The following is a 12751-nucleotide window of genomic DNA, read 5'->3' as shown; positions in this document are numbered from 1 at the left end:
ATGAGGTCCTGGTCACCTTTCTGTGCCATTCTTCTGATCTTCTTCATCCATGGTAAGTTCAGCCTGATTCAATTGTCAATAGGGAAAATATGAACATGGGGACTTCTCATAAATTAACACCCTATCGGTGCAAACAAGTGAAAGTAACATTTTGGCACAATACAAAGCTACTGGTAAGGGAAACATAATGTTAAAATGCACGGATGAGAACACGGGCCATGATTGCCCAAGAAAATGATGAGATGTCTTTTTTGCTGCCTGCTCCTATGCATGCATGATCGAAAAGTAAGTTCCACAGAGTTCACTCACGGGACCTAAGTCTTAGGAAGTATAACTATGAATTGCAGCCTTAAAGGTGTCCTGAAAGTCCTTGGCTGCTGGATGCCTCTTTTTAACAATGGTGGACCTGTTATTCCATAAGTGGGTAGCCTGTTCCTTGCAAATTTGCTCTGATGAGCTTGACCTTTTTGGAGAGAGGTTGCTGGGTTAAATGGCAGTTCTTAGTTGGCATAGGATATTTCTTCCCTGACAGATTTCCAAGAATCAGGAATACTTTTCTACGAATCAATGACTTACACTGGCATTTTTATCCCTTGGATGTGGAGGGCAATTCTTCCAATGTGAAGGCATATAGAGCATTTCTACACAAGGCTATTAATTGGCTGTTAATCCCTTGTATCTGCTTCTGGTTTTTCACAAAATTGAGATCTGAGCACTACACAAGGAGCATTTCCTTTCCTGCTTTTCCACTATACAACCTCTAGGTGGCACTGTGGTATAGTGGAATAGCACTAAGAGGAAATCATACTATTTATTTCATTTCTATACCGCCCAATATCCGAAGCTCTCGGTTACTACCTTTTGCTTTCATGGATACTACCTTTTGCTTTCATGGTTAAATGCCACCCAGAGGACATTTGTTACTCAGCAGATTAAAAATAAACAATAAGCGAACAAACAATATGTGTGAACTGAGTGAGCAGGATTATGAGTGTGTAATAAATGGACATCCATGATGATAAAATCCTTCTATTAATCCCCTTACTCAATCTTCTCTTTGCATCAGATGCCTCTTCCCAAACGTGCCTTTGTGCCCGTGGCTTTTGTGCGGCAGGCTGGGTGCAGTACGAGGATGCTTGCTATAAAGCCGTGATGGAACGAAAGAACTGGAATGAAGCTGAGGCAAGTGATGTGATGCCAAAGGGGTCAACGGGGGCAGAAACATGTCCTTGCAGTCAAATGTCTTTGGCTAAGCCAGGTTTCCAAGAGCTAAAGTCCAGCCTGTGAAAAACATGTTGAGGAGGTCCTTGCTCCCCTTTTGTCCGAAGAAGTGAAGAGGGAAAAAGCACCATGAATGACAGTGAAGAAGGGGAGACAAGCTCTGGTGCTCGAGAAAACATAATTTATTGTGCTGGATGTGTTTCAGAATGCTTCCTTCCTCAGTAGCTTATACAAGCCATTTGCTCTCTTGCTCTGAAATACACGAATGTTCTTACTTCTGGATACTTGCAAAAGCTATATTTGAAGTCACGCAATAGAGCAACAGACTTCAGCTATAGCATTTGCAAGTATCCCGAAGTAAGAACATTAATGTATTCAAGCATTCCAAAATGCATTGAGCACAATACATTTTGTTTTCTCGAGCACCAGAGCTTGTCTCCCCCTTCTTCACCATCCCCCTTTGCCCAGCCATTTTGTCTTAGAAAATATAGGTAAAGTTGCCTGGAAACACATTTGATTCCTTCCTTCCTTCCTTCCTTCCTTCCTTCCTTCCTTCCTTTTGTTGTTGTTGTTGTTTTGCTGGAGTCAGAGAGCAGAACATATATAACAGAGACCCAAACAAAACGTTGCACTAAGCACCCATCACCCAGTGCCAAGAATGGCAGAGAGATTTCCCACAAAGCTTCCCTTCCAGCAACATGTCATCTAGTAGTAATTACTTGTGCCATAATGACACAGCAGTCTGTGTCCCTGTCCATCCCCTCCCCCATCCTCCTACATACAAGGAGGGAAAATCATCTTGATTTCATAATCGGATTTTCAAGCTTTGTAATACTGAAACCCAATTCCCAGGGCTGTAGAGGAATACCTGGAAATATGTGGGCGGTAACTGTCTGGATTTTCAGAATCTGAGTGGAGTTTTTGAGGGGGGGGGGTGGATTGCACAGATGCTGAGTTCTTGTGAAGCAGCCCTTTTTTGGAGAAGTAAGAAGTAAACTTGACGGTGAAATCTCCACAGATGGCTTGCCAGAGTTATGGCGAGAATTCCCACCTAGCCTCCATCCACAGCGCAGAAGAAAATGACTTCATTTTTCACCTGATGGGCAAACCACTGAATCACGCTGAGGGAAAGGCCTACTGGATTGGTGGTCATGACCTTTTCAAGGTGTGTGTGTGTGTGTGTATTCGTAGCCATTCTGAAGAGATAGATTAGCATAATCTTAACACTGATTCAGAAAGGCCCTAAGACCTACTGCACACAACCTCCAACTCTTTCTCAGGAGGCTAACAAGACCTCTGCAGATATATGAGATTTTGTCTTCCTACCCACTCAGTCCTAATCTACAATACACACAGTAATGTTCCTATGAGATTGCATGTGGCCCTTGCATTTTAACCTGTGAAGTCTTGATACGGGTAACTCATTCCCACTCCATCCAACTAGCTCGCCTCTCATCTTTGAACAAGTGTGTCTGTGACTCACTTGACCGAGAAATGGCCAGACCCCACTCAGCAACAGATGTATAAATCCCAGCTGAGTGTTTTAGACATCAAGAATTAATCTATATGGGTTGTGGTCCTTGAAACTTTTCTCAAGCCAAACAACACGAAGTGGTAACACAAAATACATATTTATTGTTCAAACAGGATCAGGGAATAACAAAAGGAAGGAAGAAAGTCTGTTGTTCTGTTGCGTGACTTCAACTATAGTGTTTGCAAGTATCCAGAAGTAAGAACATTCGTGTATTTCAGAGCAAGAGATCAAATGGCTTGTATAAGCTCCTGAGGAAGGCAGCATTCCGAAACGCGTGAAGCGCAATAAATTTTGTTTTCTTGAGCACCAGAGCTTGTCTCCCCCTTCTTCACCATCCCCCTTTGCTTGGCCATTTTGTCTTAGAAAATATAGGTAAAATTGCCTGGAAACACCTTCTTTTATCCTAAATTTTGGACCTGGTCATACCACTACATTTATTTCTCTCACTGTAGCCAGGTTTGCCATTGACACCAGTAACCAGTAGAGGAAGGTATCCCTTCCTCTGTGACCGCCTGATCCTTTGCATGCATATTAGAAATAGGTCTTGCTGAATTCAGTTGGTCTTGCTGCTAAGTATAGCCTTGGGCCTATATTTTTTAGGAAGATAGACAGTGAGAGCAAAGTCTCATTTTTATGGGAATCTGATTTCAGTAAAAGCCACCCCTTACAGGAGACCACTATAGTTTTGGCCAATAGTGCAGTGCCCTCCATATCTGTTCTCAGTGGTCTAGCCAGCAAACCAGACATTTTCTTGGTGTCTGGACCCACCTTCTTTACAACCATAAACTTACATCTCAAAAGAACTGGCTGGTTCCAACCAGGTGGACGATTATAAAAGAACTGAGCATGCAAATGTTTGTTGGAGAACAAAACGTAAGATCTGGCCTATTCAGGCTTCCCAGCACAGTGCTGAAACCTAGATGCTCTAGGCGGCACTGTTGAGCTACAGCAGAATGAGGAGTTTGTCACTCTGCCATTCATGGAGACAATTCCTGCTTGCCAAAGGTGAGTAGCTTTTCACAGGCATAGCACAATCTGCAGATTCCATTTCCACTATTTGTAAGACTTGGCAAGCCATTTTTTCCTGTGAATCAATTAGCTTCTAGTATGATCACTAACTTGGTGCATCTTTTCTTAGGAGGGAACCTTTGTGTGGACAGATGGTTCTGAATTTGATTATCAGACATTTCCTCCCAATCAGCCTGATGGAACAGAAAGAGAGCACTACCTTGGGTCCTGGATTTTGCAAAATGGTGAAAAATGTTCATATACCTATTAATGAACTCTTTGCCCCACAGTGTGCTGCATGGCTGGTGGGGGTGGCAGCCAGGGGGTTAATTGGGCAACACGCATGGGAATGTGGCTATGTGAGAGATAGTCCAGGCAACTCTGTGTGTGCATGCACCTGTGCACGGTCTGGGAACATAATGATGGGGAAGGGAAGAGAAAACACCACTATGGAGAAAATGGAACTCCTTCCCTCTCCTTCTCGCATCAGTATTCAATTCCTCCATATTGGATGCTTGAAACCAGGGGTGTTGCTAGTCTCTTAAAAGATTCACAAATCTGCGTCAAATATGCATCTGTTGATTTATATCTTTGTATGCAAATGTAGAAATAATTATTATGTTTATTTAAATTTCAGGAAGCAAAGCCAACAATTAATTTCTCATTAACAGGTTAAAGAACAGAAAGCAAAGAGCTGGAATAAATGGTGAATTCCCCCAATGGAGGATTGTAAACAGTAGAGTCCCACAGGGGTCTGTAGTGGGACCAGTGCTTTTCAACTTATTCATAAATGATCTGGAACCAGGAGTGAGCAGTGAAGTGGTCAAGTTTGCCAATGACACCACATTATTTAATGTGGTTAAAACAAAAAGGGATTGTGAGGAGCTCCAAAGTGATCTCTCCAAACTGGGAAAACAGGCAGCAAAATGGCAAATGTGGTGCAATGTAAGCAAGTGTAAAGCGATGCACGTTGGGGCAAAACATCCGAACTTCAGGTATAAGCTGATGGAATCTGAGCTAGCAGTAACTGACTAAGAAAGACATCTCGGGGTTGTGGTGGACAGCTCAATGAAAATATCAACCCAGTGTGCATCAGCTGTGAAAAAGGCAAATTCCATGTTAGGCATAATTAGGAAAGGAACTGAAAATAAAACTGCCAAGATCATACTCCGCTTATAGAAATCTATTGTGCGACCACACTTGGGACACTGTGTACAGTTCTGGTCCCAGCACCTAAAAAGGGACATAGTCGAGTTGGAAAAACTGCAGAAAAATGCACCTAAAATGTTCAAGGTGTTGCAGCAACTCCCCTCGGAGAGAAGGTTGCAACAGCTGGGATGGTGTCAGGGTGGACACTGAGCCCATAGAATCCCAGAGTAGTTCTGATTCGGAGGAAGAGCAGTCGCTCCTGGGAGAGGAGCGCGCCCCTTTTTCCCAGGGCCCACAGCTGACAGAGATTCCTCTCACCAACATTCCTAGATTAGAAAGCAGTCCAGGGAGTGACCCAGCACCGATAGCAGACTGGTTGGATGCGCGGCACAGACGCAGAGAGCAGCGCCAAATGGAGAGCGTGGAAAGGAGGCATAGCGCCCAGTTGGTGCTCAAAGAACGGTTGCGCCCAGAGGATCCAAGGGAAAAGGGGAGGGATTCTCCCTAGTCCTTATATTCAGGAGTCTGCCAGTAATTGCCTTTCAAACGGGGACCAACTGTTCCAACTTAGGGCATAGGGATGCTGCTGCTCAGATCTAGTTGCTACCTGTAGAGTTGTTAAGTTGTAAAAGAAGAATAAAGCTTTGAAAAGAATCCCTTTGTCTGCGTCTGGACTTGGCTACTGGATTAGACTGAGAGAGCCCTCCAAGGAGCCCTTGACAGATGGTTTAGCTTAGAAAAACGGTGAGTAAGGAAGAGGAAACATGATTTTTTGTTTGTCTATTCGGTCAGTCACTTCCGACTCTTCGTGACTTCATGGACCAGCCCTCGCCAGAGCTTCCTGTCGGCCGTCGCCACCCCCAGCTCCCCCAAGGTCGAGTCTGTCACCTCCAGAAGATCATCCATCCATCTTGCCCTTGGTCGGCCCCTCTTCCTTTTGCCTTCCACTTTCCCTAGCATCAGCATCTTCTCCAGGGTATCCTGTCTTCTCATGATGTGGCCAAAGTACTTCAGTTTTGCCTTTAATATCATCCCCTTAAGTGAGCAGTCTGGCTTTATTTCCTGGAGTATGGACTGGTTTGATCTTCTTGCAGTCCAAGGCACTCTCAGAATTTTCCTCCAGCACCACAGTTCAAAAGCATCTATCTTCCTTCACTCAGCCTTCCTTATGGTCCAGCTCTCACAGCCATACATTACTACTGGGAAAACCATAGCTTTGATTAGACGGACCTTTGTCGGCAAGGTGATGCCTCCGCTTCTTACTATGCTGTCTAGGTTTGCCATAGCTTTCCTCCCAAGGAGCAAGCATCTTTTAATTTCATGGCTACAGTCACCGCCTGCGGTGATCTTGGAGCCCAAGAAAATAAAATCTGTCACTGCTTCCATTTCTTCCCCTTCTATATGCCAGGAAGTGATGGGGCCAGATGCCATGATCTTCGTTTTTTTAATGTTGAGTTTCAAACCAGCTTTTGCACTCTCCTCTTTCACCCTCAACAAGAGGCTCTTGAGATCCTCTTCACTTTCTGCAATTAGGGTGGTATCGTCTGCATATCGGAGGTTGTTGATAATTCTCCCGGCAATCTTAATTCCAACCTGTGATTCATCCAACCCGGCGTTTCTCATGATGTACTCTGCATATAAGTTAAATAAGCAGGGCGACAATATGCAGCCTTGTCGTACTCCTTTCCCAATTTTGAACCACTCGGTTGTTCCATGTCTGATTCTTACTGTTGCTTCTTGACCCTCATGCAGGTTTCTCAGGAGACAGGTAAGGTGGTCTGGTACTCCCATCACTTTAAGAATCTGCCACATTTTGTTGTGATCCATACAATCAAAGGCCTTAGTGTAGTCAATGAAGCAGAAATAGACGTTTTTCTGGAATTCTCTCGCTTTCTCCATGATCCAGCGAACGTTGGCGATTTGATCTCTAGTTCCTCTGCCTCTTCGAAACCCCGCTTGTACTTCCGGTAGTTCTCGGTTTGCATACTGCTGAACTCTAGCTTGTAGGATTTTGAGCATAACCTTGCTGGCATGTGAAATGAACGCAATTGTGCGGTAGTTTGAACACTCTTTGGCGTTGCCCTTCTTTTGAATTGGAATGTAAACTGACCTTTTCCAGTCTTGCGGCCATTGTTGAGTGTTCCAAATTTGTTGGCATATTGAATGCAGCACTTTAACAGCATCATCGTTTAGGATTTTAAATAGCTCAGCTGGAATACTGTCATCTCCGCTAGCTTTGTTGTTACTAATGCTTCCTAAGGCCCACTTGACTTCACTCTCGAGGATGTCCGGCTCAAGTTCAGTGGCCGCACTATCATGGCTATCAGGGACATTAAGATCTTTCCTGTATAGTTCTTCTGTGTATTCTTGCCACCTCTTCTTAATCTCATCTGCTTCTGTTAGGTCCCTGCCTTCTCTGTCCTTTATCATGCCCGTCTTTGCACAAAACGTTCCCTTGAGATCTCCAATTTTCTTGAAGAGATCTCTAGTCTTTCCCATTCTGTTGTTTTCCTCGATTTCTTGGCATTGTTCATTTAAGAAGGCCTTCTTGTCTCTCCTTGCTATTCTCTGGAACTCTGCATTCAGTTGGATATATCTTCCCCTTTCTCCCTTGCTTTTCGCTTCCCTTCTTTCTTCAGCTACTTGTAAAGCCTCATCAGACAGCCACTTGGCTTCCTTGCATTTCTTTTTCTTTGGGATGGATTTCGTTGCTGCCTTCTGAACAATGTTACGGACCTCCGTCCATAGTTCCTCAGGCACTCTGTCTATCAGGTCTAATCCCTTAAATCTATTCCTCACCTCCACTGTATATTCATAAGGGATATGATTGAGGTCATACCTGAACGGTTTAGTGGTTTTCCCTACGTTCTTCAATTTCAGCCGAAATTCTGCAACAAGAAGCTCATGATCTGAGCCACAGTCAGCTCCAGGTCTTGTTTTTACTGACTGTATAGAGCTTCTCCATCTTTGACTGCAAAGGACATAATCAATCTGATTTCGATATTGACCATCTGGTGATGTCCATGTGTAGAGTCGCCTCTTGTGCTGTTGGAAAAGAGTGTTTGCTATGATCCGCGTGTTCTCCTGGCAAAACTCTATTAGCCTTTGTCCTGCTTCATTTTGTGCACCAAGGCCATGCCTGCCTGTTATCCCGGTGATTTCTTGACTTCCTACTTTAGCATTCCAATCCCCTATGATGAAGAGGACATCTTTTTTTGGTGTTAGTTCTAGAAGGTGTTGTAGGTCTTCATAGAACCGATCAACCTCAGCTTCTTCGGCAGTGGTTGGGGCATAGACTTGAATTACTGTGATGTTGAATGGTTTGCCTTGGATTCGTACTGAGATCATTCTATTGTTTTTAAGATTGTACCCCAGTACTGCTTCTCCCACCCTTTTGTTGACTATGAGTGCTACTGCATTTCTTCTAAGGGATTCTTGCCCACAGTAGTAGATATGATGGTCACCTGAATTAAATTTGCCCATGCCTGTCCATTTTAGTTCGCTGATTCCCAAGATGTCGATGTTCAATCTTGCCATCTCATGTTTGACCACCTCTAGCTTACCTTGATTCATTGATCTGACATTCCAGGTTCCTAAACAATATTGTTCTTTACAGCATCAGATTTTCTTTTCACTACCAGACACATCCACAGCTGAGTGTCCTTTCGGCTTTGGCTCAGCCGCTTCACTCTTTCTGGCGCTACTTGGAAATACCCTCTGCTGTTCCCCAGTAGTATATTGTTTACCTTCCGACCTGAGGGTCTCATCTTCTGGTGTCATATCTTTTAGCCTTGTGATACGTTCCATGGGGTTTTCTTGGCAAGGATATTGGAGTGGGTTGCCATTTCCTTCTCCAGGGGACCACATTTTGCCAGAACTCTCTGCCATGACCTGTCCGTCTTGGGTGGCCCTGCATGGCATAGCTTATGGCTTCACTGAGTTACGCAAGCCCCTTCGCCACAACAAGGCAGTGATCCATGAAGGGGTCTTACCGTTGCTACTTGGTCGTTATACAGATTCCTCAGGAGGCAGACAAGATGACTTGGTATCTCCATACCACCAAGAACTTGCCACAATTTGTTATGATCCACACAGTCAAAGGCTTTAGAGTAGTCAATAAAACAGAAATAGATGTTTTTCGGAAACTCCCTGGCTTTCTCCATTATCCAGCAGATATTGGCAATTTGGTCCCTAGTTCCTCTGCCTTTTCGAAACCCAGCTTGTACATCTGGCAATTCTCGTTCCATGAATTGCTGGAGTCTACCTTGCAAGATCTTGAGCATTACCTTACTGGCATGTGAAATAAGTGCCACTGTTCGATAGTTTGAACATTCTTTGGTGCTTCCCTTTTTTGGTATGGGGATATAAGTTGATTTTTTCCAATCTGTTGGCCATTCTTGTGTTTTCCAAATTTGCTGGCATATGGCATGCATCACCTTGACAGCATCACATTGACAGCATCATCTTGCAAGAGGGAAACATGATAGAAGTGTACAAAATTATACATAGTGTGGAGCAAGTGGATAGGGAGACATTTTTTTTCCTCTCTCATAATACTAGAACCTGGGGTCATCCCATGAAGCTGATTGGTGGGAGATTCAAGATAGATAAAAGGAAGTACTTCTTTACACAGTGTGTAGTTAAACTATGGAATTTATTCCACACGATGTAGGGCTTCTCTATATAGAGGCTTTTTATCCTACAACTTTACCAGGGCTTCTGCTTCTGTATTCTCTGTGGGATTAAGTTCGCCCCTTTTCACGCACTTCCACTTTTTTTTTCCTGAGGGAATTCCTTTATCTGCAAGCAATATATGTTTCATTATACAGCCACTAGATGGTGCTGTATTACAGCACCACTTCCTCTTTTCACGGAAAAACTCAACTCAGGTTATTGAAATAACTCATTATCCGCAATCTTAAAAAAACTGGATAAAGATCAGAAAGCACAGGAGAGGCCCTGGAGCTTGACAACATCATATAAAGGACCAGTACATTTCCCTGAGTAAACTTTTAACCTCACAGGATAAAAGCTTTGTGTGGAGGAGCCCATATTGATGGCCACCATTATCCCTGCTTGAACTGATGAAGCAAAAGTGATAATCAATCACTTTTCGATACTTTGGTCAGTGGAACTGGTGCTGTGTTTATTTTTAATATGTTTAATGCCGCATTTTAAAATCATCCCCTCCATGTTTTTATCTGCTCATTTATTTTTATCTTTAAATGCTGACTTTTTGTTGCTGCTTTTAAAAACAATACCTTTAATGTGTTTTATTAAAGGGTTTTATCATCAGATTTATTTCCGCTTTTATTATGTATGTCATAATAAAAGCTTTGGGTACAGGGCGACTCAAAATTGAAAAAACTAATGAAAGACATGAATGATCCATTATGATCCATTCAGAGGCCAGATTGTGGCCTTATGTTCATCCAAATTATCTCTCTTTTTTTTATTGTGAACCACCCAGAGAATTTTGGCCCTTGGGCTGTAGAGACATGCAATCAATCAGTCAATATCACCAACCCATAGAAATCTGGGTCGCACGGCTGCTGGACATGAAAACCAGGTTCTTGCTTGGTGGTCGGCCTGCCTCCCAAGGAAGACAGCCAGAGTTTGCTGGGGAGTATTGCATCAGTATTGTTCCATATAAATTCCAGAATGACATATTTGAGAGAGCATGGAAGAAATGAGCTGTGTGTGGGAAGCTGTGTCAGAGTTCCCAGGGACTTAACCGAACATTCAAGCACAACTGAGACATCCTCTGCAAGCAACCATGGCCACAATGACATGGCTGTCACGATCCCTCACGGCAGACCAGCCTGGCGGGCTTTTGTTGGGTCTAGAGCTATGCACAAATGGCCTCTCAAAATTCTCCAGCCTATTTCTGGGCAGAGAACCTGGGGGGACAATTTCACCGAATTTCTCATAGGGGAGGAGAAATTCTCCAACAGTTTCGCATAGACAGCGCTTACTATTGGCAGGGATTGCAGCACAGGTTCTTTCTTTTTTCCTAAGGGTTTCTGATTTACCGTACTGCTTCTGGAAGTGGCGACAACATCAACTGTGTTGAGGCTTCCACTTTTCTGAGGCAGAATTTTGCATTTCTGCTGTTGGTATTAGTATGGTGGGAGAAACGTCTGCATTTGTGGCTTTGCTGTCCCTGGACTCATGCCTTCTCTCTGTCTCTTTCAGGATTTGTCACCTGGAATGACTATATCAGTACAGGGCCATTCCTGTCTGTCTGCAAATACAACTTGGGAAATAGGTGAGTACTGGATCCATTCCCCTCAGAGCTGGATCTACTATTTCTACTGTTCTAAGGAGCTGCTTGGGCTACACACATGCACACCCTGGGTTGGATCCAGAATCTAGCCTGCCCCCGGTTCATACGTACCCAATAGTATTGGTAATAGTACCAATTTGGGGCCCCAACCTGACTCCAGCTATAAAGGCTGCTCTTGCTGGTGGAGGTGCCAGAGACCATCTAGCTGTGTTCCCTGCAGGACCTGGTCCCTGTGGCTCTGCCTGGCTTTCTGGTGGCCTGAGTATGCGCCTGGGAGGGAGGATATGGGGCTGTCAAGGTTCCACTAATGACCTGGACCCCCTGAGCAAACCCTTGAGGATCTCCAGCTCTTCCATTTTCTTGTTGCTCGCTTGTGCTCGCATTATTTGTATTATATTCAGTCCACGGTTTCTTTGCAGGAATCTTTTTAAGCCACCTGTCCGTTTTGTGGGGGTTAGTTTACTTAAAACTAGATAAGCTGTAAATCCACGAGGGCACCACTGTCAACTTGCAAGGAGGGGAAAGGCGTGCTTGGCCGGGCTCCTGCCTGAGCCAGAGCTGGGAGTGCTGGTCGCCAGCCCCGCACGCACCCTGCACAGAGTCCCCACTCCTGGCCGACTGGTGGCTTGGCCTGGGCCGTTAACCCTTCCCGCTCTCCTTTGGCAGAATGGAAGCTGAGAGGAAAGTGCCTGCTTCCTTCTCAGTGGGAAGGGTTAATCTCCTTCCCGCGTTCCTTCAGCAGGAAGGCACCATGGCCCCAGCAGTTGCTCTCGCTGGGGCCGCAGCAGAGGTAGAATAGGACTGCAGCTGAGAGAGCTTCCCTCTCAGTTCCCGCCCCATCCTACTGCGGCAGCACCACCTCGTAGGAGCAGCGGGAGGCTGCTCAATGATCAGGCAGCTTGCGCACCCCCACGGATCATGTCACGCACCCCCTGAGGTGCGCACACCCCACTTTGGAGACCTCTGCTCTAGACACAGGGCTTAACCACAACAGTTTACTGGTAAATTTAAAGCAAACAATCACAGCTGAAGGTATTTACACAGTAGAGCTGAGTGATACAAAAGGCCTTAGAAGAAAATAAAAATTGCAAAATGCAAGTTCCTTTACCCTGGCTGTCCTTAAGCTTCTCCAAGCTACTTCTTCCTGCTCCAAGTCTGCTCTCACTCCAGGATCTGCTCTTCCTGCTCTGGCTGCAGCCAGCTCTTCCTCTGGCTTGTTGGCTCTCTCCCTCTCATACCCTCCTCCCTCACCCGAAGCGCTGCTTCACACCTGAAGAAATGAGGCTAAAGTGGAGAAATGAAACTGACATATAACTGGAGAAATGAAACTACTCCTCTCAGGGTTACCCCCTCCCAACAGGCCTCTGAGCCTGGCTTGTTTTCCTTTTGCCGCTGTAGGCCTCAAACCTCTGTAGGCCTCTGTGTGCCGGGCCTGTTCCCACATCACGACTGACAAGGCAGGAATGGGCCGTTCCTGACGCAGATGCAAAGCGGGAGCAGGGAGTGAGCGGGAGGCAGCGTGCTCCTTGCTCTCATGCAATCCCCGCAATTTA

The 12751-nt window shown here is 45.0% G+C and overlaps 1 protein-coding gene across 1 annotated transcript; it reads left to right on the top strand.

Moving 5' to 3' along the window:
• LOC146358009 (lectin-like) lies at nt 1-11184 on the top strand. Its single transcript, XM_084852657.1, has 5 exons — nt 1-52; nt 1067-1182; nt 2240-2386; nt 3894-4008; nt 11108-11184. Exons 1-5 carry the CDS (start codon nt 1-3, stop codon nt 11182-11184), a joined length of 507 nt encoding a protein of 168 aa, XP_084708783.1.
• The last annotated feature ends 1567 nt before the right edge of the window (nt 11185-12751 follow it).

This window comes from Heloderma suspectum, chromosome 1 (genome assembly GCF_057233095.1).
Source record: "Heloderma suspectum isolate Gila_16-S chromosome 1, 16-S_ref, whole genome shotgun sequence".
Taxonomy (NCBI): Eukaryota; Metazoa; Chordata; class Lepidosauria; order Squamata; family Helodermatidae; genus Heloderma; species Heloderma suspectum.
This window is presented reverse-complemented; position numbering and strand designations above follow the sequence as displayed.